This window comes from Telopea speciosissima, chromosome 1 (assembly GCF_018873765.1).
Source record: "Telopea speciosissima isolate NSW1024214 ecotype Mountain lineage chromosome 1, Tspe_v1, whole genome shotgun sequence".
Taxonomy (NCBI): domain Eukaryota; kingdom Viridiplantae; phylum Streptophyta; class Magnoliopsida; order Proteales; family Proteaceae; genus Telopea; species Telopea speciosissima.
The window spans coordinates 34,323,513-34,350,781 of NC_057916.1; the positions used below are offsets into that span (position 1 = coordinate 34,323,513).

Here is a 27,269-nt window from a genome sequence, read left to right on the forward strand (position 1 = left end):
AAAGAGAAGAAAAACAGAGGAAGCCGAGAGAGAGAGAGAGGAAGAAGATGTGCAACTTGGGAGTCACATGTTGTGTGTGACTTCCCCTCTAAACCTCATTAAATATACCTCTAAGGGCATAATAGGAAAAGAACATAAATAAATAATAAAAACATACCTACTATACCCCTTTCACCCATCTCGGTATTAGCAAAAGCGCTAATACTGAGATTCACAATAATCTCGATAACACACAAGTTCCCAAACCGGTACTACAAAACATGGCTAAACTATTGAAGGGAGGAAGATTAAAGAAGGCAGAAAGGCAAAGGGCAAAGGAAGAGTTTCATATGGCAGTCTTAGAGAGACACCTACCACCACAAGATGATGCATACATGAATAGGTGGGATGATTTTGAGACACAGGCAGAGTGGAGACAGTACCAAAGAGCCTTGGCTGATAGCCAAATGACAGCTGAGATGAAAAGGGTTAGGACTACAGAGATGTGCAGAGGAGCAAGTGGCTTTGGTTCTAGACCAGATTTTTCAAATGCGCGACCGGCAGGGGATAAGAATAAGAAGCAGAGACAGGGGGATTTGCCTTTTAGGAGAACCCAGAGTGTGAGGGGAGCTGCATCCAAATCCCCACCCCTACCCTTTAATCCTAATGATCCCATTGAGATTCTTTCACAAGATCCCCTTGTACACAGACAACAGGACACCCAACAAAGAACTCTAAAGCAATCATGGGGTGGTTGGAAAGCGAAAGTTGGTGATGCAATTTCCAAGTTCTTCTATCATAGCATCCCAACTAATGCTACTCAAGGGACATATTATTAGGCTATGATTGACACTGTTGGGAGGGCAGGCACGGGAGTGAAGGGGTCCACTCCATGGGAATGATGAATGTTTATTTGCCTAAGTAAGTGCAAGAGCTTAAAAATTACATTGATTCATTAAAGTCGAAATGGGAGCAGTATGGAGTCACTATTATGTGTGATGGTTGGACTGGACCCATTAGACAGTCAATCATCAATTTCATGGTCTATTGTGACGGCAAGACCATCTTCTTACGGTCAGTGGATGCATCCAATGAGATAAAGGATGTAACGTGCATATACAAGTTGTTGAAAGATGTTGTGGATGAAGTAGGGGCAGCAAACGTTGTTCAAATAGTGACGGACAACGGGAGTAATTTTAAGAAGGCGGGAGAGAAATTGATGAATAGAAAAAGCAAGAGGATGCATCTTTTCTGGACTCCATGTGCTGCCCATTGCATTGACCTCATGCTTAAAGACATGGGTAAGAAATCCTTGGTAGCGGGCATGGTACAAAATCTCGCGATATTTTGCCGAAATATCACCTAATTTCATAAATCTCGAGCTGTCCGAGACGAGATGCCAATCCGAAATGAAAAAATACAATATTTCGTCGATAACCCGTGAGTTATCGACGATATATCGTGGACTCACGAGATATCGACGATATATCGTGGACTCACGAGATATCGACGAAATTTTGAAAAACCACTTAAAGTGTCACATGAGCTGGGGCTTTAAGACCTTATTTCGCAGATTTCGGTCAATATTTCGACCGAGAGCTGCTTATGCTTAGAAATTTCAGTGCTTTGCCTCTTCTTCCACTCTTCCAAGCTCTCATCCAAGACTCCAACCATTTTTCAAGCACTTTGTTGACGGATTGTCGCCGGTAAACTCATCGGAGGCTCATCTAAGCACATCCTACAAGCCTTTTTTTTCACTATTCAAGGTAAATCTCTTTCCTTCAAATTTATTTTTTTGAAAATACTAAGTACTAGAGTTGTTGTATGGTGATGATATTAATATATGTTAGACACCAGAGGCCGATCTACAGCCTCACGGTGTCGAAATTTTTTTCCCATATGTTTTTTTTTTTTTTTCTGGTTTTAAAAATTGATTTTCCTACAACTAAAATAGGAAAAAAGTAGGGGTAATATGACTTAGATGGGAATGAATTAAATATATGTTAGACACCAATGGCCGATCTACGGCTTCACGGTGTCGAATTTATTTTTCTGCCCATAAATAATTATTTTAATTTTTGAAAATTAAGAAAAATATATATAAATTAAAAAATAAATAAATAAATAAGGAAAAATATGAGTTTTAAGTCTGAAAAATAATGAAAAAATATGAAAGTAATTTCTACATGTTTTGAAATGCATTAGATATATGTTATGTTTAATAATTTATGGTTTTGTTGTGTTAGGTCTATATTTATATTAAAATTATATATAAAAATTTGTTTTTAATTATGCGAAAAATATAAGGGTTAGGGGAAAAATATTAAATAGCTATACAAGTGTATTAGTATTCTAAAAGTGTCAATTGAAGTGCTTCTACATTAAGTTTTTAATTATTTGTTTTACTTACATTGCAGTAAACAAGTATTATTATGGCGGATCGTGAAAGACAACGTGCGAAGGGCAAGCAAAAGGTGGGGGAAAGTAGTCAACAGAGGGGACAGAGGGAGCAAAGAGAACAGTGAGAACAAAAGAGACCAGCCAGCCAGCATAGGGGTGACATTGCATGGTTACATGGCACTCCAATTGATGGGGATAAGAGAAAATCCCAATGTAACTATTGTCACACGCAGTTTTTGGGAGGTGGGTCCAGTAGACTTAAACAACATCTGACTGGAGGATCTAAAGATGTTGTAGGTTGTCATATAGTCCCTACTCAAGTAGCTAGAGAAATTGGTGACAGTTTGAGGGGAAAGAAGAAAAGGAAGGCTGACAAGCAGAGGATAAGAGAACAACTTGAGGATACAATGAGGAGTTCAATGGGAGGAGGAAGACAATACCATGATGATGATGATGACTCCTCTGATGATGATGATGAGGACATTGCAGTACCTGATGATATACAAACAGCAGAGGAGGCTAGGGATTTTCGACGGACTGTTTCAAGGAGTAGAGTGAGTTTTCAAGATGATCAATAGAGACACAGAGTAGGGGGTAGTGGAGGAACTGGCACATCTGGAGGTTCTAGATCTTTCAATCCTTTTAGAAGATCACAAAGTGTGAGGGCAGCCCCAACACCTCTATCAATACCAGTACCACCATCAGCATCAGATCCTAAATTGCATAAGAAGAAAGGAAGTAGTCAACCAAGAATCAAAGGAGCATGGAAGGGGATGAAGGGGTTGGTTAAAGAATCAATAGCTAAGTGGATGCTATACCATACCATCCCAGCAAATACTGCACAAGGCCCCCATCATGATACCATGATAGATACCATTGCAAAGGCTGGCCCAGGATTCAAGGGCCCCACCCCATATGAGGTAATGAATATTTATCTACCTCAACAAAAGTCTGAGATTGATGAGTATATTAGGGAGATGAGGAGTATGTGGGAGACATATGGGGTGACTATAATGGCAGATGGATGGACTGGGCCTACAAGAAGGTCCATCATCAATTTCATGATTTATTGGGATAAGAGGACAGTTTTCCTCAAATCTGTGGATGCATTCAAAGAGATAAAGGATGCGAAATATATTTACAGATTGTTAAAGGAAGTAGTTGAAAAAGATGTGGGCATTGAGAACGTTGTCCAGATTGTAACGGACAATGGAAGCAACTTCAAGCTAGCCGGTGAGAAGATGATGAACAACAGTAAATACCGGCTCTTCTGGACTCCTTGTGCAGCCCATTGCATTGATTTAATGCTAAAGGATATGGGAAAGTTAAAGTTGGTGAAGACTGTGGTTGAAAGTACAAGACAAGTCACCAACTTTGAATACAACCACTCCTATGCACTCAATCTGCTGAGGGAAAAATGTGGGGGTGACTTGGTTAGGCCTGGCATCACAAGATTTGCCACCAACTACATTGCCCTAAAAAGCATTGAGACAAAGAAGGTTGGGCTGAGAAGTATGTTTGCTTCTGAGGAGTGGTTTGGATGGAAGGGTTCCAATACTGCAAGTGGGAGGGAAGCACAAGCAACCATGTCATTTGAGGACTTCTGGACAAAACTAAGCAAAGTGGTAAAAGTTTTGGAGCCAGTAGTTAAAGTTCTACATATTGCTGACTCCGCTCTCACGGGCCCAACCATGCCAGTCCTATATGCTGCAATGGACTTGATGAAAGATAGTGTCTACAGTGTGGCTCCTCGCAGTAGCAAGCACTTCTTGGATATCATCAATACTCGTTGGGAGAATCAACTTATGCATCCACTGCATAAGGCTGGTGAGTAAATTTGTTTTATGTAACTAATTCATAGTATTACTATTTACTAATTACCTATGCATTTGACAATATCTAATTTCTATATGTCAATTTCAGCATACTACTTGAACCCCAAGTATCAATATAACAATAGGCTTGGGTTGGAAACTCATCTTATTGATGCTGTGAAACAAGTAGTGAAGAAGTTGGAGCCAGATGGTGCACTACAAGCAATTTGCAACAATGAGGTGAGTCTTAAAATTCATTTGGAAACTCAATTTATTGATGCTTTCAAACAAGTAGTGAAGAAGTACTTACTAATTTTCCACATGGGTGTAGATCAAGATATTTCGGGATGCATTGGGAAGTTTTGGAACTGATGCTGCGATACAAGGTAGAGCACGTAGTAATGCTGGTAATTCTTTTAAGTTTTAAATTACATATGTATTGAAATTTGAAAGTTGAAACTTGAAAGTTGAAACAACATTTGACACGTCTTTTTTTGTTGTAAACTTGTAATGCAGCTGAATGGTGGGTGTTGTATGGGGAATCGGCTGAGAATTTAAGAAGAATAGCAATCAAAGTCCTTACCCAAACATGTTCCGCATCTGGCTGTGAGAGGAACTGGAATACCTTTGCACTCATCCACTCCAAGAGGCGCAACAGATTGGGGCCTGAACGTCTATCTGACATGGTATATGTGCACTACAACTTGAGGCTGAAACTGCAACACATACGCATGGGACATGAGGGACAGAGGGGCACTATTGACCTCGCCAACATCTTTCAAGTTGACTCAGACGATGAGGACCCTATTGTGGATTGGGTGAGGGATAGAGGTGAGCCAGTGTTGGATCAGGAGGGAGGTAGGCCCGACCCCATGATAGCTTCCGAGATTGGTGCTGATGTGGATGATTATATGGCTAACAAGGGTCAGATACATGCACGGGAAGCCTCACCCATACCATTCCAGCCCACTGGTGATAATGTTGCTAATGATGCTGACTGGTCTCGGTCCTCAGATGATGATGATGGTGGTGGTGGTGGTGGTGGTGGTGAAAATTTTGACGGCATGCGATAGCGTTATGTGGTAGGCGAGGATACGGCGCTTGTAGAGCCAATCCGATTCACTGGAGAGACACAATTTGATCATGCCACACAGGATACGGACCACGGAGCATGTGCCCCCGCACCCCCACCCTCAAGACCCCCCTACAACCATACAGAAGGAAGCATAGGGGTCGACAAACACAGTTGCAACCTGATTATATAGACATTGATGACCTATCTAGCTCTGTTGGCGGTTTGAGTATGGATGATAGGGAGGGAGGACCGACTGGGCATTGGCGTGCCCCATCTTTTGACGCACATGCCACTCTATTATCATCGGATTATAGTGCATCACAACCTTACGGTGGATATGGCTATGGATCATATGGGCAGTTTAGTGGGGTAGGGGACTATTCCCAGGGACATACTGGATCATCTTTTGTAGATGACATCATATCACACTAGATCATCTTCTTCACAGACTGGATCAATTGGTAACCCTAGCCCATATCCTAGGATAGGTTACCTACAGTATGTTGATGACTCCATTTACATGACACTTGTGGATGACTACACTCGTTTCTTCTCCGATACTATACCATGGTCCACATATGTCCTTCAAATAGAGAACAATGGACGTCGACTGCAGCGGGCCATAAGTGGGGTTGATCCAGGGAGGCACAGCAACTATTATTAGCACTTGTAAGTTGTAAGTTGTAAGTTGTGATTTCACTGATTTGTGAACTAAATCTGTTGTGAGTTTGTGACTTTGACACTTTGTGTATTGCCTTTAAGCATTTGAGCTATTGAGTATTGAATTATTGACTATTATGGAGTTTATGAGAATATGATTTATGAATTATGTCTTATGAGTTTTAATTAGTTTGTTAAATTTCTTTTATGTCTTTAACTGCCTAATCAATGTGTATTTAACTATTTATACATAATACATTAGGGTCGGCGACCGTATACTGTCAATCAAGGGTGCAAGTCCAAAACACCACTTTGAATTCATTTTTTTGCAATTTTATGGTTTAAATGTGTTTAATTAGCTTAAGTAAGGGTGTCCATGAAGTATCACGCCTAGATATGGCCAAATACCCACCGAAATGGACCCCCGAAATATTGCAGAAAAAATGCAATATTTCGGCCATATTTCGCGAAATTTTGGATATTTTGGGTATCTTGGTAGGCCCGAGACACCGAGGACCGATATATCGCGAGATATTATACCTTGGTAGCGGGTGTGGTCGAGCGAGTAAGACAAGTGACCACATTTGTGTACAACCATTGATATTCTTTACAACTATTGAGGGACAAATGCGGAGGGGATTTGGTGAGGCCTGGCATTACTCGATTTGCCACCAACTTCATTGCATTGCAAAGCTTTCAGGATAAGATGGTTGGCCTGAGATATATGTTTGCTAGCGAGGAGTGGTTTGGTTAGAGAGAGTCAGGTTCTCCAGGGGGTAAGGCAGCATAGACTACCATCTCTAGTGACCAATTTTGGAATGATTCGAAGAGGGTCATCCTTATATTGGATCCAGTGGTAAGAGTCCTCAAGATGGTAGACACATAGAAGAAGCCGGCCTTGCCACATGTGTATACTGCCATGGAACTAATGAAAAAGAGTGAGAGTAGCAATACCTAGAGGTGAGAAGGGGTATATCAAAATCATTGAGGATCGATGGGAGAAGCACTTGTCCCATCCACTACATAAAGCTGGTGAGTTTTATACTTTTATATGTTTACTTATTCATTAAAGCTGACAAATTATATATGGAATTTTTAGCATACTATCTCAATCCAAGGTATCAATACAAGCATAACCTTGGGTTGGATGATACACTGATAGAAACAGTAGAGGTAGTGGTTGCAAAGTTGGCCCCTAATGCTAAAGAGCAGGCAAAATACAACAATGAGGTGAGAGCTGGTATTTGGTACTTACTTCTCAATCTAAGGTAGAGACAACTATATTGTGTACTAATGACTAATCCAAAGTATTTCATCTCTTAAATATAGATGAAGACCTTTAGGGATGCAAATGGTAGTTTCAGTCGTGAAGCCGCAGTGAGTACTAGACAAACTGCAACACCTGGTAGGTCACTTAAATTATTAGTCATGATGTGATATTGTCTCCATTTAAATCATGTACCTAATTCAGCATTTGAATTCGGCTCAATTTAGAGGCAAGTTTCAGATTCCCCCCTCATTATAAAAATTTCGTCCTCGAAATTGTCATACCTGGCAAACTGAAAGAATGAGGGTATCTCTCCCACATAGAATCTTCCCACTCCCAGGAAGCTTACTGAGACGGGGTATCCCTGATATCTCATATCAAGCAACTTCTTCATCTGAACTGTTGATATGATTGTTCTTCTAGATTTATTCTTCTTGCCACCAACAAAAGTGTATTCTCTTTCACCTTTAGGTTTGAACAAGATCTTTCTTTCATTACAAAGGAATGAGATACAAATGAATGCGTAGCACCCGTGCTAAATAATGTAAATACCGGTGATGAATAGATAGGAACAGTACCTGTTACAACGCCTTGACTTGCCACAGAATACAATCTACCTTGGGTCTTGTTACTTTGTCTTGTTTGTTGTTGTCGGGAATCTGCAGCAAACTTCTGACGGGTGCAATCTCTTGCAAAGTGGCCGGTCCAGCCACAACTATAACACTTGTCTTCCTGACTATCTGGTGTTGTTGAATCTCCTGCAGCCTTTGGGTTTGCATGCACTGGTTTAGGATTCTGACTTGTTGGTTCAACTTCCCTTCTTCGAAACAGTGAAGAAGATGAATTGTAGTATGGGGACCTTGAGGACTTTTTGTACCCTCGATCGGAAAATGGCATAGACCTCTTTCCTGTACCCTGCTGTCCTATGAAGTTGTCTCTCTGCTTGTCTTCTATTGCTTTGGCCATCTGTACAACTTCAGAGTAGCCTTGTGCCTTATGGGCTACCATCACGTTGCCAAGGGAAGGTCTCAAACCGTCCTCAAACTTCCTTGCTTTGGCTTCATCAGCCATCAGGTGTTCAAGGGCAAAGAAGAAGAGCTCTTCGAACTGTTGCTGGTATTCTAAGACTGTTTTAGGTCCTTGAGTCAATCCTGTAAACTCTACTTCCTTCCTCTTTTTGACACAGCGTGGAAAGTAATTTTTAAAAAATGCTTCTTTGAAAATATCCCAAGTCATCTTAGGAAATTCCTTTAAAATTGAGAGGATGAATCTTGAGGAATCTCTCCATCATTCTAGACGTAGCATCATTTGCCATTTCTGGAGGAGCTGATACAGCTCTTTGTGGTACATTTGCAGTAGGGTTTACAGGTGGAGGGTGCATGTTTTGCATGGCCTCTTGCAATTGGGCTGTAATTGTGGTCATGAACTGTTGACTGTTGTTGGTGTTGCATATCTTGTAGCAATCCCCCCATTTGCTGTTGTTGTCAATCCAACAAATTACTCACCATGGAGGTAACTTCAACGGCGGATAGAATAGGTGATGCATCAGGTGTGCCCACCACTGGTTAACCTTCATCATTAGGTCCTGACGTAGAGGCCACATTAGAGCGTGACCGTGTGTTCATAGGAGGATGAGGATCACGAGGAGGTAGCACCATGGTTTTGGAGAAGTAAGATAGGGATGAATGTAGGAGAAACTGGTTGAAAATACGATACTCCGTGAGTTGGGGTTTAGATACAATGTTACTAAAATATCATAGAATGTTCTATGATTGAATAATATCTCGCAGAAGAGACTTCAAAGAATTCCATTACAGAAGAGAGGAGACTGAACATCTAGGAACGCATTTTTCTCTCACTCCAGAAAGGAGACGGTCTTATGAAAATTTTCTTTATTAAACAATAAAATTGTAAGATGCCATTAATTAATATTTCTTCATCGATGGACCCATGAAACCATGTATTGTCGATGAGCAATGAGCGCATGAGTTCTCCAAAACCTCCGACCACCACCTCAGCCACCACCTCAGCCACCCCCTCCATCAACAACACCACCATCCCCGCCTCCATCTCCGCCTCCACCACCCCCGACTCCACCACCGCCTCCATCATCACCCCATCCGATGCTCCCGCTAAACCAAAATCCTGGTCCCCCCTCTTCTCTCGGCAACCATTATCCTCTGATACATCCTTCCACTTTGTTAAGCCATCCTCCAAAAATGGATCTCCCTTTAACCATTGCCCCTCCAACCTGATATCTCCCGAAATCTCCAAATGACAAGCTTGCCTCGTAAGCCACTTCCTTGGCTCCAGACCCGCTTTCAACGTTGTCAAAGCTTCCCTTACGAAGCAATGGAAAGCTCAGGGGGCTCTGGGCCTTTTCCTTCTTGAAAATCGAGTTTTTATCTTCAAGTTCTTTTCTGACGAAGTCAAAGCTCGCGCCCTTGCTGGAGCCCCTTGGATGGTTGGTTCCAAACTGATATTTCTCCGCCAATGGACTCCCTTTCTTCTGCTCCACAAGGTCGACCTCAGCTCTATTCCCTTGTGGATCACCCAGGTCTCCCTTTACACTACTGGAGCCAAGTGTGCCTCAGCCGTTTAGGCTCGGTCATTGGATTCCCGCTTTACTCTAACGCTCACACCTTGAAGATCGATAGACTCTCGTATGCTCGAATCTACATTGATATTTCAGCTGATTGTCCTCCTCCATCCATTTCCATCATTGAAAATAACGGCTTTAGCTTTGAACAGCCGGTGAAATACGACTAGTTGCCCCTTCATTGTATTTATTGCAAAGTATTTGGCTACCATTCAAAGGACTGTTCAGGCAAAGCCCCCCTCTCCTCCGTCTCCATCAATGATCATGTTGCCCCTGAAGTCGACTCTTATGCATCAGACCATCAACTCAGGTCCTCTACTCAGTTTGTTCCTCCGCCACTATCTCGCTCTGCTGGGACCTCTTGAAGAGGAAGATCTTCTTCTTGCCACAGCCTGAGCCTTCGTCGACGTGATCTTCCCGCCTCTAGTTCTCGCCCTCTCAGAGTGACGCCGCAGCTTTCTGGTCCCGAGGCCCCTCTGGCCTCCGCTGAGCTTGACGTTTCGACTCTGCCAAAGCCTGCTCCTCTGTCCTGCAATCCCCTTGGTCTGAAGAAGGTCCACTCTTCGACCATTGTTGATGCTACCGTTGATGCTACTGCTCCTGGAAATTGAAGCATGCAAGCTAACAAGAGACACCAAGCAAAACCCCACTCCAAGCTTCTTCTTCTCCCAAACTGATTTAGTTTTAAAGCTTTGAGAAATGAATTCTCAAAGCAAGGTTTTGCTTATATACATAGCCCTTAGGGCTAGATTGGTTAGGGGCCATATAAGAATAGGTTTTAGAAAATTAGTTCATTTGATACAAAGTGGATTCTGATGCCGAAATTGGAAAATTTACGTATCGGGTGTTGTTTGGATAGTACTGATATGTGATACGGGGTCGCTAGCAAAATTAGAATGTGCGGGGCCTGCAGGGTAAAATTGGATATCGAGCTGGCACGGCCAGTCTATAGTGCCAGTACGATAAACACGACTAATCAGCTCGGATTACGAATGATAGGAATTGGCTTTAATAACTGGAGAAGATTTGTACCTAATGGTTAGCATTTGAATTAGGCTCGATTTAGAGGCGAGTTTCAGTGTATGTGCATTACAACATGAGATTGAAGATGCAACACATACGCGAAGCCATGGAGGGTGGTAACGTACCAATCGAGCTTGCCAACATTTTCCAAATCAACTCTGATGAGGAGGAGGATCCCCTTTACCGGTGGGTAAGAGATCAAGGAGAGCCAGGTATGGATCAGGTTGGGGGTAGGCCCGACCCAATGGTAGCTTCTCGGATTGGTACTGCGTGGACGAGTATGTCATCTCGAGAGGGCCATGTGCACTCATAACCACCCATACCTTTTGAGTCTCAGGCTGTTGAGGTTGACGATGATGGTGGTGATGGTAGGGATGATGGCGATGAGGATGGTAATGATGATGATGGGGATGGTGATGATGGTGATGGGGATGGTAATGGTGGTGATGGTGATGATGATGGTGATGATACTGATGACGGTGATGGGGGTGATGGGGTTGATGGGGATAATGGGGATGATGGGAGTCATACGGGTATGTGCGAGAGGTATCCCTACAAGGAGCCTGAGCCTGAGCCAATGCGCGCCACAGGAGAGACTCAGTTCACTCATGCCACAGAGAATGAGGATCATCGTGGAATTACCTACAAGAGAGGCTCACATCACCACTGGTTATCACAACCACCTAGGGAGCAACAAGATAACATGGATGACACGATCAGGAGCTTGACTGGCAGTATTGGAGGCATGAGTATGGAAAGTGGTATTCATCATGGGAAGCAGTGGCATACACCATCATCCATATATGGCACGGGGAGTACCGGTTCTGAGTATAGTCATTATATTGGGTATGGTCAGTTTGAGGGCTTTGGACATGCCGACTCTTCATCATCATTACCCTCTACCTATGAGTATGAGGGTTAGTCACACTCACACACTGAGTCAGGTTTTGTGGAAAGCATCTTTGGGGTCCCAACCCCCCAGCCGTACATGTCTGGTTCCACAGGCACCATCTAGTAGCGGTGGCTCTCAATCGAGTTCCTTACGTTTCGGAGATATATACCCTAGGTTAGGGTACCTCCAGTACTCCGATGACTCGGTTTATAGGGCTGTTATGCACGACTTCGAGCGTTACTTTCACAATCATATGCCATGGCCAGCCTTTGTGATGCAATCAAAGCAGAGCTTGATTTGACAAAAACAACAACACCTACGTGGTCATTATGATGATCCGGCCCGGCACTTGTTTCAGTACTAGGCTACTAACTTAAATTTATTTAATCTATGTGACTATGTCTTTGGAAAGGTTTCTAACAACTATGAACAATCAGTCCATTACTATGTAGTATGTAATGGTTTATGGTTTAATGTATTTTAATTCCTAATGCTTATTTAAGTTGTTTTGCACTTCTACTTTAATTATTTATGTGTTCTAAATATTGTGTGGAGTGTGGAATAGCCTAGGGTAGAACTCACGCACGCCGTAGACTACCAACTTAGGGTCTGTAATCAATGTACCATTTTGGGTTTGAATTTGTAAAAACTAATGGTTTCACTGTGTTAAGAAGGCCTAAAATAGGGGGAATGTCAAGTTTCAACCCCTATCTTAGTCATATGACCACCGAAACCTACCATCGAGTTCAAAAAAAAAAAAATACATCATCTCGCCGAGATCTCGGTTTCGTGGCCTGGCGAAACCAAGACCTAAAACTTTGAAGAGAGCTATGGTTGAAGCTGTAAGAAGCAGTGACGGTGAGAGACCGTGGGTGAGAGGCCCTGGGTGAGAGACCCTGGACTGAGAGAGTCCTCCGTCCCCCCGTCCCCCCTTCCATATCCCCTTCTTCTTCCCTATCCTTTTATGTTCTTCTTTCATATGTAAACAGAGAAGAGCAATAAAAAATCCAGTTACTCAATTTTACTCTTCCTTATTTTATTGATCCTGCTGCAATCGATCTCCCACTGGTTTTTTCCACGGTTCAAGGTCGAGTTTGCATTAGTTACTCCAAAGGTATCCTTTTACACATTTGAAACCAAGCAAAGAACTACTCCAGGCAGCAAGATCTCACCCTAATTATGTTTATGCAAATAAATCACTGGTCGTAAAACAATAAAACCATCCAGACAATAGTTTCCAGAAGTCTTATTACTCAAATCACAAGACCATTCCAATCATAACTTCAAACAGGAAAAATCAAAGCCTCAAACTGCTCTAGTATCTTGGAACTTGGAAGGTATCAAATACTAGGTGAAATATGTCGGCAAGAGCCTCAAGTTCCTCTAAAATGCAGTGAAGTTACAGCATATTCATTCCTGAACTTTTCCCATCACATGTTCCGAACGTAAGAATGAGAAGTTGAAAATCAAAGCAACAAAACCTTAAAGTTCCTATGTCTAACAAGCATGGGAATTGACCTGCCAATGAAAGATGCTAATGCAATCCCAGGTCACAAAAACCTGCTTTGGGATCGCTATGGGCCCACAAGAGTAATACAACAACAACAACAAACTCAGACTCAGGCTTATCCCAACTTAATAGGGTCAGCTACATGGATCCAAACAAAACAAGGTAGGAAAAAGAATGAAGAGATGGGGAAAAAGGTAGGAGAAGAAAAATGAAAAATGACAAGTGAAAAACGGGAAATAAGGGAAAAGATAAAAGATGAAAGCAAGAGGAAGAGGCACAGCCCAGCAAGTCAGGAGAATCTCAGCTAAATGGGATCTGCTACATGGATCCTTGCCCGCTAATAGGTTCTATCCGAGGTCATACTTGGAACAAGACCTAGACTATGCATGTCCTTCCTCACAACTTCTCCTAAGGTCATTTTAGGCCTGCCACAAGAATAATAGATAACTCAAATTAAGAGTTTAGTGGCAAAACCGTAAATAAATGGAAATTCTTGATGCCCTTTGGTAAGTAACTGGATTCAGGACAAATCAGGAATTAAAATTAAAGAATAGGGACTATTTTGGTATTTTAATGAGAATTAGGATTAAAATGGAACAAGATTAATGAGAGGAGGGGATTTGTGCAACCTATACAAAAGCTGGCCTTGCTTGCAACACGAAGACTTTTATGTCTTCTTCCTTACACTAAACAGGAAAGCAGTGAAGACTGGGAGTGCTTGCAGATAGCAGATCTCTCTCATATGATCTCCGATTGAAGTGAAATTTCGGGTGATGGTTACTAACTGCCAACCCTTTGAATAGCAAGCAACAACACCCCAAAAAAACTCAAATTAAAAAAAAAAATTTTATTCTGCAACTGAGATTGGTAGAAGAGAAGGATAACCAGATGGAGTTTCAGTTCAGCACCCTTGGTTTGCAGAATGGGAGATCTCCCTCATATGATCTCCGCTTGAAATGAAATTTCAGGTGATGGGTTATTAACTGCCAACTCTTTGAATAGCAAGCAACAATAGCCCCAAAAAACTCAAATTAAATTAATACTTTGTATTGCAACTAAGCTTGGTTGAAGAGAAGGATAGCCAGGTGGAGTTTCAGTTCAGCATCCTCAGTTCCAGCAATGTTTCTCCGTGGGACTTTGCAGATAGAATCGCCCAAGGGTTTATGAACAAACCACCAAGTTTCAAAACAAAAGGGACTGAATCAATCGGATTTGACTCAAATCAAGTGGGTTGTAGGTATTGTTCAAAACAGAGTATGGTTGATATAACTTTAAGAACTCAAACAGAAGGAAGAAAAGAAACAGGTAGGAACATAAAAGGAGAATGGAGGAAATAAGATTTGGGAAGAATGCACCTGTTTCAAGAAGAGATCAGAAGAAGGAAACCCAACATGGGTAGGATGAAACACCAGTCGAACCTGATCTTGTGCTCTCGCAGCAATCAACTTAACACAAACTCAATTTCAATCCAATCTTCTCAATTGTTGGTTTACAATGTAAATAAAGAAAATAAACTCTTCTAATAACTCAATCAAATCTCCTACGTATAGCCAACTCTATAATAAAATAGAATAAAAAGTAGAATTACAGAATTAATCCCAAATACCTAAATAAACCTCTACAACCCTTACTAGACCAAAAGGACGGTTTAGCTATGGTTTGTTTGAGTCTGGGTTTCCAGATCGGGTCATGCTGGTCCAGCCACAATAATGCTACTACATCAGATACAGTACGTATAAACCTAGCAGCTTTCCCCAACTTGACAAATAGTCTTAGTTGGTTTCTCCACTTACCTATGCGCAGCAAGTGTCCAAGTATAGACATTCAGATTAGTGTATATAACACGACTGATCATATTATGCATCAGCAAAACTAACCGATAAACCTAGCAGCTTCCGCTGCTTGAGTAATAGCCACAGTTGGTTCACCCACTAATCCTTGCACAGTAAGGTGCAAGAATCATAGTTGTCAAGGCATCACCTCAGCGCCAAGGTACCTTGTGGAGGCCAAGGCATGAGGTCACACATTTTGTAAAACATACTGCTTACCTAAGTCATATAGGCAACCTTGTTCAGCTCTTGGGCTGGGCAGGCGCCATGTGAATGGGTGTAATTTTCTTTTCCTTTAATGAACGATGCTTCATTATCTTGCTTTCATTTCACTGCAATGATCTGTTAGTGCTATCTTCCTTGCGAAATGATTCAATTTGACTGACAGGTGCATAACATGATTTCAAATGAAGCTGTAATGCTTCGGTCTTCTTCCTTCACTTATTTACTAACTTATTTTGTCTGCTCATGCCATATTGCTACTTTAAATGCTGTCTACTTGTTGAATAATTAATTGGAATCAAAAGTTCATAAAAAAATTACTTTGAAGCTGCATTTATCACTAATCTAACAGAAATTAGAAGCTGGAATCTTATAATTTTTCATTCTCCATTATAGATAGCCTGGGTCAAATGGTCAATACAGCGTAGCCTAGATGAGTGCTTGGAACCTAGCCACCACATCAGCTGCAAACTATGCAAACTATGCAAGAAATAAGAACACATTTTCAAATCAGTTTTTAAAAATAATAATAGAACTGCTTATTTTGCATCACAGAGTCTAACCAAAGCAAAGATATTATGGCACCAACAAATCACCTTTTGACAAATTAATAGTGTTAAGAATGTGTTTGTTGTTGTATGTTGCTATACATTGTTGTGGCCCTTACTTAACAGCTCGACCGCTCGAACTTTTACAATAAGCGGTTGTAACATTGTATCATAGCTAGGAGGTCAGGTGTTAGGCCCCTGGTAAGCGCAAGGGGTTTGTGCTATGTGTTGTTGTGCCCCCACGCATTGTGGCCCCTTGGTGCCATGTGATGGTGTCACGTGCAGAGCCGTGTGGATGTGGTCCTGCACGTGCTGTGGGTTGATGTGTATTGATATACATCGCTGTGGCCCTACTTAATAGCTCGAGGTTTTAGAGTAAGTGTTTGTAACAGTGTTCACAGAACCCAAATTAACAGTGATTAGGGAGGTGTAGGAACCTATACTTACCAAGCTTCTAGACAATCTCCAAGATATTCTCAGCAAAACTAACTTATGTTAATATAATTTGTTTTGTAAAACAAGTACTACTTGTACAATTCAATCTATCAAAGTATAAAATATAGTGTAATTAGTTACTAGAGAGAGAGAAAGCAGTAAATGCTTGCCTGTAAGACTTACCAATAACCTGTTAAAATTGGCCAGAGCCTGATGAGCATACTCCACTGGTACTAGGCCAGAGCTGATGATATTAGCTGACCAGAAATAAACATATCAAGTCAGCAAAAACAATCTCATTGTAGCAAGCATCAAATGACAACAAATTACAATTGGGCATGAACTGGCATTAGACCGTGGACTTTCTACATAAGCATCTATACTTCTGGAAAATAGAAATCCACAAAGTGTTGGGCTAAAAATGAAACAATCCAACAATAGAGAGATTATATAATAGTTAAAAGACTATTAACAACCACATTATTTTCAAACCATGCCAGGTACTTAAACAAGATTAAACCAGAACCAATGAATTCAGCAGTCCACCATACCCTCACACACACACACACGCATGTTACAGAAATGGCTAATGAGATACTCAAGCTACAGTAACTTTTTTTGGTACATATTTGGTAGGTTTGCTCTCATCAGCCCATGCTATTGTTTGATAATTTTGATTTTTTTAACCCACAGTCAGACTCTCCCAACCAAACTGTCAAGAATAATATAAAAAAGACACGGAAAGAAGCCGAGGATATTTGATATGATTGTTTCCATAAATATAGTGTAGACCAAGGTTCGAAAACTCGGGTCTCGGTGCCAACTCGGACCCTTGAAAAACCGAGTCGAGTCGAGATCTCGACGAGATCTCGCCGAGTTGTTGCACTTTTTTTTTTCTCGACTCGAAGCCTCATCTCGGTGGGTTTTAGACCTAGTTTGGGTCTGAAACTTGGTATTCAGCCTATTTTAGGCCATTTAAATACAATGGCACTATCAAATTTTGCAAAAACTAAGTCCAAATAGGAGTTTCAGTTAATAGGAAAGCAAGACAGACACTTACTTATGCTAGAAACCAGGACAGACACAGGACAAACACACTTATTTATGCCTAATATCATTTAAGTAAATGATATTGCATTTACTTAAGATATTATTCATAAATAAGCAAATACCCCCCTATTTGAATCCAATAAAAATAGTTAAAAAATCAAATTCCAAAAGGAAAAAAAGTCAACCCCCCAGTTCAAGAACAAAAACTGGATTTTCGGCGGTAGGTGCAATTTTCAAACTTTCTAACGCAACTGAATTTTGACAGCATTCGTGCACACCGAATTAAAACAAAGCTTTCCAACAAGTCCAAGATTGCTAAAATGCAGAAGCTTTGCCGCCAGCAAAAGTTTTGGGTTTGTTACCCCTCAGAACGAAGAGTATTTGTTCGCTACTGTTCCACCTAAAAGCTTGAACTGGTAGGGATGGGCAGCGTCAATGTATACATCAACACCCCCACACTCGTGCAGGCCAAGATCCCATGGTCTTTGCACATGGAGCTCACACAGCATTCCTTCGTGCGGCACAGAGGGAAAAGAAATGTTGGGAAAACTTCTCCGATTCACTTCCCAGGAGTCGAACACTTGACCGCACTGTACTGACACCATGTTTGCTACCATTTCACCAAAAAGCTAAAACTGTTAGGAAAGGGCAGCGTCAATGTATACATCAACAGTATTAGATCAAGGTTTTGAGGAGTTTGGAGGTCAGGGATGGATTGGTGGCCCAATACAGGATGGGAACTGAAGAATCAGGATGGCAAGGCATTGAAGTTGTTGAAATGGCCAGAGCCAAAGAAGAAAGCTACTCCGGGAGTAGGATTTTGATGCTGTAGTTGGCCTCTCTTTTCCTTAGATTTTTCTCTCAGAGTAGTTGCTTGGTAGGGTTGTTGCAGGAGGGTAATTGTGGTGTTCTGGGCTGCCGTTGTACCCCCTATGGAACTTTCAGGTGTGGGTGTCCTTTTACCTTGGTCATTTTTCATCTTCATTAGTCTTTCATGTTCTTTCTCTTCTTCCATGATTTTTAGTTCATGTATCATATATCCATGCTCCCACTCTCTTCTAATAAAAATTAATTTGTTGCCAAACCAAGAAAAAAGTATATATAAAAGCAAACAGAAATATGTTGAGATGCAATTGAATTTGCTAATTAGGAAGCTGTGAATGGGAAAACTATGAATAGGAAAAGTTACCTGACTGTGTATTGACAAGCTTTTGCAGTCCTAGAGCGGAGTAATCAATGCTTTCCTCTCCATCATATCTTTCCATTATCAGTTCTCCAGAAAAAACAGTTGGTCTCAATGGAACCACAACAGCAGCCATATTATCCATGCTTCCTCTCTCAAAAGCAATGTTCACTATGCAATCAGCTAGTGAGTGCATGCATGAAGAAAAGGATTTTGATTTTTCATTGCTCTCTACATGCACATCCCATAACAGATCACAAATATCCTGTGTGCTGAGCTTTTCGAATATGCCATCAGATGCAACCACCAAGTAACTATCATCGACAGTTAGAGGTTGCCAATCTGTCACCTCAGGTGCAGATACAACACCATAACTGACAATAATCAAAAGAAAATAGAATGAGAAGAAAGTTCTATTTTAAATTCTTGAGTTGCTACTATGAACAATGGTAGCAAAAGCTTGGTATATATGAAAGTACGAAAGTATAAAACTGAAAGAGTAATGCAAGGATATAAGTAGGGGTGCAACTCAGGTATGGCTAACCCAAACCCAAATCCAATTTTTGGTTGCTCTAGGTTTGTCCAGCTCGTTGGTCGGGATTAGGGTTGGGTAATCCAACTCAAGGTTAGGTTTGGCGGGCATAGAATTGGTACTATAGTTGTCAAGGTGTCACCTAGGTGTCCAGATGCCTTGGTCGCCTAGGCGTAGGGCTGTACACGGCTCGGATTCGGCTCGGATTCACTACTATCCGAATCCGAATCTGTTTAACAAATGCACTATCCGAATTCGATCCGATATCCGACGGATATTTAAATGGTATTACCGTATCCGAATCCGAGAGTTTATCGGATATCTGGATACTATCCGATTCATGAACAATTACACTTATGGATTTCCAACCCCGATTACCGATTTCCGACTCCGATTACTGATTTCCGACTCCGATTACCAATTTCCGACTACCTATTTAATTAAACTGCTGCCTATTCTTAGAAAGGTGGTATGTTGTTCTTTAAATTGGATTATCATTAGGTTAATGGATAGATTGATCCTGTTATCTTCAAATCAAACCTCAAAAATAGATTGCACCAACAGAAAAGAAATGAAAAGAGAAACAAAAAATCAGTTTGTCGATTTGTAGGAAAAATGGATCTATAGTAATAACTCAGAAAAGGAAACAAGACAATGGGATCCCTTTAAACTAAAATCTGGAAAAGTGGGGAAGACCAGATATTTAGACAACAAAAAAAAAAAAGTAGGGAAAATGAGAAGTGATGGAATAGAATATTTCTGATAAGATTCGATACTAACACTGCAAAAGAAGGTGTAGTTCTCATTCTTTTGGGATCTGGCTTGTCTAGTTCTTTACGAGATTCATCAAAAAGCCTCTTAGCCGCCATCCTTGCTTACTGAGAGAGACAGTAATAGACAAAGGAGAAGGAGAGAAAGAGAGATTATTGCTCAAATTCTAAGCAGAAGAAGAAGAAAGCGTTAGCAAACGATTTGGGCCTTTGGGGTTAGTGGGTGTTGCAGCTTATCTATCTTCAAGAGTGGGAACTGAGAACTGCGAAGAGAATATAAATTATGTAAGGAGAAGCATTAAAGAATTGTTGAAAAATGAAATTTCTGGGAAAGAGGAAAGGAAATAACTGGGCAGGATCCATCCCAATTCCCAATTCCCAACCCATATATGACTTAAGGCTTCCTGATGTAATCTTCCCAACGTCACTCTCCTCCTCACCAAGTCAAGTCTACCCCTCTCTCTCTCTAATATGTGCTTCAGGAATACTGAACTTAACTCGCTTCTCTTTTACAATTTCCTCTCCCGCAGCAATACTGACTTAACTCGCTTCTCTTTTACAATTTCGTAGGGAATTTGAACAATTCAAATTCTGAAACTGAAATCTCAAGAATGCATAAAGTTATACCCAATAAAACTATTTCATTTAGAAACCCAAGTAATAACAACAGAAAAACCGTGCAATCAAGTATTTTGTGTAAAGGAGCAATGCAAACTAAAATACAAATAAGAAAAAAGAACAGAACTTCCAAACCATAAACCATTACCCTCTCATAAGCCTATCTTGATAAAAGCCTAAATCTCTACAAAACCATGATATGGTGAAGGCAGAGAGACAGAGGATGCTAGTTTATGTAAGATGGGGGCAATTACTATTACAGTATTACTCCATTGAACAGCTGAACTCATTCTATATGTGTAAAAAAAATCATCTACAGTAGCCACATCTGAGCCATCTCCCCAACCCCTCCCCCCTCTCGACTCCAATAGTAATCTATTCTCCTTTCATTACCCATTTACCCCCTGCTGTAACCCTGTAACAGCAAATTCAAACAAACAAAAACACTCAGACGTTCACAGCAAAACACGCCTCCCTTCGACTCTCATTCCCACCCAATTCCTTGACCCCAAACCAGATAACTTCTTCGATTTTCACTGCAAATCACCCCACCCATTTGACTTTAAAAAAACCCACTGTCGATTCCCAGCACAAACGCTCACCACCCCTTTTTTTTTCCATCTGAAACTTCGATCAACCCATTCGGCCTCTACAGTTCGACCAGTGAAAAGAAAAAAACAGAAAAAAGAGCAAAGAGAAGAGAGCGAGAGACAGAACCAAGAGAGAGATAGTGAGATATGGAAGAAGAAGACGAATCGTATACCTAATTGGTCCAGAGCGAGAGTCGAGGGGGTTGTGCAAGTGCCGTTGCTGCTAAGAGTCGAAAATCAAGAGTGAGTGACCAGTGACCAGTGACCTTGAAGCTTGAGGGTTGAGTGCAGACTGCCGGCACCGTTGAGAGCTTGAAAGTTGAAACTCAGACTTGAGAATCAAGAGTGAAAGAGGGAGGAAGAGATTCAAGAGAATATGAAGCCCTAGTATTAGGTTAAGACTTAAGAGTTAGAGTGATATTACGAAAATAACCTTATAAAATACAAATAATAAAGGTAATACAGTAATATTGATATATTTTTATAAAAAATATTAAAAAACCATAACTTACAATCGGATAATAAATTATCCGATTATTATCCGACTCCGAATCCGATTAGCTTTCGGACGGATTCGGATATTTTTCGGAAACCACAATTTCGGATTCGGAACCTCTTAAACGGATTCGAACTCGGATCGGATTCGGATTTTCGGCTATCCATTTACAGCCCTACCTAGGCGCTGTGTTGGTGTGTCACCTTGTGTCCAGGCCCCCTCCAATGCCTTGGGTCACCTAGACGCAGTGACAACCATGATTTGGCACAATGCACTAGTGTACTCATGCCTATTCAACTTCACTTAGCACTCTCCTTTTGTATACTCCCTCTGTTCCACACAGACAGTCCTTCCTTTTTTGGCTGTCACAAATTGTTTGTCCATAACATAAATTAAGTAATAACTTTTTAGTAACCACATTAACACTTGCATTCGCTTTGCATTCATTATCGAATTTGAAAAGCATTTTGTACCAAGTAATGGAAGGACAATTTTGTACAACAAGGGGCGTTTCATATGTTAACCAATTTCTTAAACTTTCTTTTTTTTGGTAAATAAGTATATTACCGAACCCCGGGGGGGGGGGGGGGGGCAGGGAAAAGAGAGCCAAAATACAAGAAGGAAGAGAAAAGAGGAAAAGAAAGGGGGAGAAGGAGAGGGGGGGGGAGGTGACCAACCGAGCCTATGCAGAGGAGGAAGGCCGCAAAAGGGTAACAGCAAGGCCCCAAGAAATCAAAATATGCCTGTTCCTAGGGGTGTCCAAAGACTGTCTCTGACGGATGCAGCTGAGCTTGGTGGACACATCGAAAGAGATGGCTTTCCAAATCACATCGAAAGATCTAGAGGTGGAAGTCCATCTCCTGAGGTTCCTTTCCATCCAGATATGGTGTATAGCAGCGCCAAAAACAAGCTTCCCAATAGTATCACAAATGGAATTTCCAGGAAAAGTCTTGAGCAGCCAGAGCCATTCACTTTGTTTCATCTTCGAAGGGAATTGCCATTGCAAGACAGAGGGACTCAGAGGGAGTATTAGTGATTAAATGGGAAATAAAGAATTACAGAAATTTCACTTTCTCTAATCTACAGAGGTCTTGCCTTCAATTACTATGAACCAGAGTCACACACTATTTTACAGGCTATGTAGATTGGCAACCCAAAAGAATTGGATTAGGTTGAGATGGACTTTCCTCAACCAAGGCTAGGTTGGATGTGGTTAAAGTTTACTTCATCACAGTTAAAATTGCACCGTAAACAGCAGTAAACTCACCAAAAGAAAAAAAAATGGAACATGATCATTGGTCAGTTGTTTTGTACGAATTATAAATGGAACCAATATGAATGTGAAGATAAGGAAAGAGAAGAGGGAGACATGTCCTGCTAAACTATATCTTTTAGTTGAGTGCCCTACCTTTTAAAGGAAACATCACCAATGGCTCGAGACACTGCTAGCTCACCATTGACTCGAGGCACACCTGCCCACTCAACAACATAACCGCCAGCAGCTTCCACTCGGGATCTTTCATCATCTCTATCAGGATGATGATCACTTGTCAATTCTTTAACAGAAAAATGGGTCACTCTATCAGAGGTAGCCAACTTCAAGCTCCCACCACCTTCTATAGGTGATATGACACCACTGCGTCTTCTTCGCTTATACAATTTTGATAACCTGCCTACAGTTACAAGTGCCACATATCCAACCAAACATTACCTTCATTGCACGTGAAAGCAGGAAATAAATGATCACTGGAGTTCAGTTCATTAAAAATAGAAAAATAATACAATTTTCTATGACAAATGAGATAAACCACTTCATAATACCATAGTTCAAAAACTCGTCTCGAGGAGGTGTCTCGACCAGGTCGAGATTCTCAAGATCTCGATCTCGGCGAGACTCTGCATTTTTTTTTTTTAATTTCGGTTTGTTGTTTTGGTGGGCAAATGGCCCTAGTTGGCTCCGAAACTTTAAGAGAAAGCCTGTTTTAGGCTTAATAAACATATTTAAATCTTCAAATTGCAAAAAAAAAAAAAAAAACACTCAATTTTGTGCTTTGGATTTGCACCCTTGGTTGGCAGTATCGAATCCTTATGTAATATTTTCCTATACACATTGTTTTAGTGCTATGAGACATAATGGGTAAATAAAACAAGTAAATTATGCAATAATGTATGAAGACACATAATATTGAATAATTGGTTAAGAAATGGTTAAGGATTTAAAGTAGAAACTACAAAGTACAGTGAACAATGCATATTAAATAGACACCCAAGGACATTGAACACTAAACACTGAACATTGAACGCTACATATGTCATAGACACCATAGTCTTCCATGTCTCAACAATACAATATTGTGAGTCTGTGACCGTCTATTGATATGAACTATAACGTGCTTGATCAAGTCCACTCATGGTCCAATGGAACCAATGTGCATTGTCTTCCGTCTGCATGACATATGAATGCCACATCATAGTGTTAGAGAAGAAACAAGAGTAGTTTCTCCTCAAACAGGTCGATATTTTTGAGATTTCGGTCGAGTTTACCGAAACCATGCAGAATTGAGATCTCGAAAGAGAACTCGTCTCGACTAGGTCGAGATTCTCGAGTTTTCCAAGATCTCGGCGAGTTATAGAACTTTGCATAATACAACAACAACAACAAACTAAGCCTTATCCCATCTAAATGGGATCGGCTACATGGATCCTTGCAAATCAAAGTAAGAGAAAAGAAGAAATGAAGACATAAGAGATGAGAAGTGCGAAAAGAGAAATGAAAGTAAGAGGAAAGAGGCCCAGCCCAGGAAGTCGGGGAAATCTCAACTATATAGGGTCGGCAACATGGATCATTGCCCTCCAATAGGCTCTATCAAAGGTCATACTTGGTACAAGACCCAGACTACGCATGTCATTCCTCACAACCTCTCCTATGGTCATTTTAGGTCTGCCCCTAGCTCTTTTATCTCCTTCAATCAGAGATCAGATCACTCCTCCGTATTGGGGCATCCTCAAGCCTCCAAATTGAACATGGCCATACAACCTCAAATGATATTCTTGGAGCTTGTCATTAATCGGGGTAACTCCCAAATCAGTCCTAATATGTTCATTTCTTACTTTATCCCTTTATTGTGAAATCCGCAATAAGTTTAAATATTTTTTGGAACTTGTGTGTTTTCAAGTTCCAGCTCTGAGTCTATGGTGGCATCGATGCTATGGGCTGCATCGGTCGAGGACACAGATGAAATACTCGACACTCCTATGGAGGATTCCAGGGATTCTTCCCAGCTTGCCCTTTTGGAGTCAGAGGACCCCGATGGAACCCCGCACTAGAGTTACTTGTGTCGGATTTGCTGCCTGGAGGCTATGCAGAAGCTCTCCCTTAATTAGAATTATTGTAAGTATAATTTAAATGTATTTATATAGTGTTTTGTACGACCAAATAGAGTTAGAAGGGTATTTTAGTCAAATTGACTCTGTGGGACCCACATCCCCAGTGAGGAATCCGGTTTCCAGTAATTACCCATACCCGGATTGCCTCTGATGTCATATGACATCATGCTATGATTGGAATAAGATAATAGGTGCAGAAATTCCATTAAAAATCAGAATTTAGAATTAATTCTAATTAAAAACAGATTTTTAAATTAAGTGTTAAAAACAGATTTTTGCTTTTACTAAACCAAACACACCTTAAGTCAAAGCACTATATATATATACAACAAATCTTACTATTCATAAATTACAACACTAAACTAAGAGACCAAAGAGAGGGCAGAATCGATTTCAGCCTTGGGAACCTAGAGAAGAAGAAGAGGACAAGAAGAAGAGAAAAGAAGAAGAAGGGAAAGGAGGGCTGCTTGATGGGGCTTTGCTTCTCTACCTGAAATTGGAGCTCCGGAGTTCAATTACACACTCTGTTGCACATTTCAAAGCTGTTCACACACTGATTTCACTGCTATACTCAGGTAAGCTCTAAATTCTGCTGCTCCCATCTTCTTCTCCACTATTTCTCAAACCTAATCAACCCCACAACCATGGCAGCCATTAAAGCTTATAAATTAAGCTTTGATGATGGGAATTTTACTTATATAAATCTGATTTAGGCTAATTAAGGTTCAATCACAGCAGGAATTCATGGTAGCCTCCTAAATTTGACCCAATTCTAGTTCTATGAACCAGATTATCGAACCCTAACTTTCCAATTTGAGGTTAATTAACCAAAATCCCCAAATTGATGCTTAATTTTTTAAATTGCACAATTAAATGAGCTGACCCACCTTAGATTAGGGTCAATTTGTGAAATTAGGCTCATGCATGTAAAGATCCATGCTAAATAAGCAAAAGCCCCAATTTTCGGAATTTGAATCGGATGCAGAATCAGGCCCTGAACAGGTCGACCGGTTCAGCCTAGGTCTGAATCCGGTTCACCCTTTTTATGCCCATTTTGCCCTCCAATGGTTGGATACTGACCTAGACCTATTCCAGACCTTAATGCTTGCTGTTTGTCTACTGTTTTAGGACTATCTCTGCTATTTTTCTCCTGTTGTTGTCTGACCTGCTGGGATCTTGTTGCCTAGGCTAGCCTAACACTCCAGGTAAGGGAATTTGAGTTAATTTCTGCGTGTTTGTTATCTTAATTGCTACTTGTTAAGTGTGTCATGTCATGCATCATCAATACTATACTGATCATGTAGTTTATTAGCTTTATTTTCTTTGCATTAAACTCCATGTGAAGTAAGTTGCATTGACATCTTACATTGCATGATATTTACTGTTATTGTGAATTTATTGATGGTGAAGTACGGTACTTTTTATAATTCAGCTATCCATACATGTGCCATCATGAATAGATTGCACTGGGCTAGGGTGTATATCATCACCCAGTACTACATCCCTTACCAACAGGGGAAGAGGTGTTAGACAACCCGTGGTACAGCCGAAGGGTATGTCGGGGTACCATTCACTGTCCCATGTTAGTGTATGTACTCCGCTGTGGGAATAAACAGTAGGGTTGGTCTTTGGGGGTCTGCTGGTTGGGCTGTCTGGTGACATGCCTAAACTGGTGGGTCCTCACCGTGGTAGAATGGTTTCGCTCGGGTGACTGATGTATGTGTTTCCGGGACCGAGGTTAGCATCTATCACAGGAGTACTTAGACCTCATGAGACTTAGTATCCATGTTAGGAGCATGTTGGACTAGAACATGCATCATGAATTATTGTGTTATGTTTTGCATGCATTTCTTTACTGGGCTCAGTTGAGGGCTCACCCCTGTGGTATACCTTATTTTTCAGATGAGGCTACTCTTGGTGTTTCTGGTACTTCTGTGGGGACTCCTTTTGCTAAGGATCTTCTTACTGTTCATGGAGTTGATACTCCTCTACTGGTGGAGCACGAAGCTTCGTGCTCATGTGACCGATGCGCCTTCTCCTGATCTTCCTAATTGATCAAGCTATCTCTCCTCTTTTGTTATAACACTTTTGTAATATTTACTGTATATAGTCTTTTTGAATGGTGAGTTACATCTTTTGTGAACAACCTTTGTAACTCGGTTGTAATTAAATGTTCCGATATAAATATAACTGTTATCACTAGTTCTTCTTTATTACTGTCTTACTGCCTTATTTAATTACTTCCGCTGCATTTAAATTCTGATTATTATGAATGAAATTGTGAATAGAATATTGCACTTGCGATCCTGGTGGGTTGGTTGGATGTCTGAGACATCCAGTCACACTTGGCCCTTATAAACCGAGCCGGGATGTGACATTTATAGTTTTGC

The 27,269-nt window shown here is 40.9% G+C and overlaps 1 protein-coding gene and 1 long non-coding RNA gene across 7 annotated transcripts in view; both read right to left on the reverse strand.

Moving 5' to 3' along the window:
* LOC122646565 (probable protein phosphatase 2C 51) overlaps positions 1-27,269 on the reverse strand; it is a 137,026-nt gene that overhangs the window by 52,200 nt on the left and 57,557 nt on the right. For all 6 annotated transcript variants that reach the window (XM_043840143.1, XM_043840151.1, XM_043840158.1 and 3 more), the window contains 3 exons: positions 22,901-23,165; positions 18,493-18,860; positions 16,437-16,510 (listed from right to left, as the gene is read on the reverse strand). In XM_043840143.1, the coding sequence (XP_043696078.1) occupies positions 16,437-16,510; positions 18,493-18,860; positions 22,901-23,165 (707 nt within the window). The remainder of the gene's footprint in view (positions 1-16,436; positions 16,511-18,492; positions 18,861-22,900; positions 23,166-27,269) is intronic.
* On the reverse strand, positions 1,232-6,707 carry LOC122646623. Its single transcript, XR_006330660.1, has 2 exons — positions 6,469-6,707; positions 1,232-1,290 (listed from the first exon to the last, which is right to left on the reverse strand). It is a non-coding gene; the product is annotated as an uncharacterized LOC122646623 (long non-coding RNA).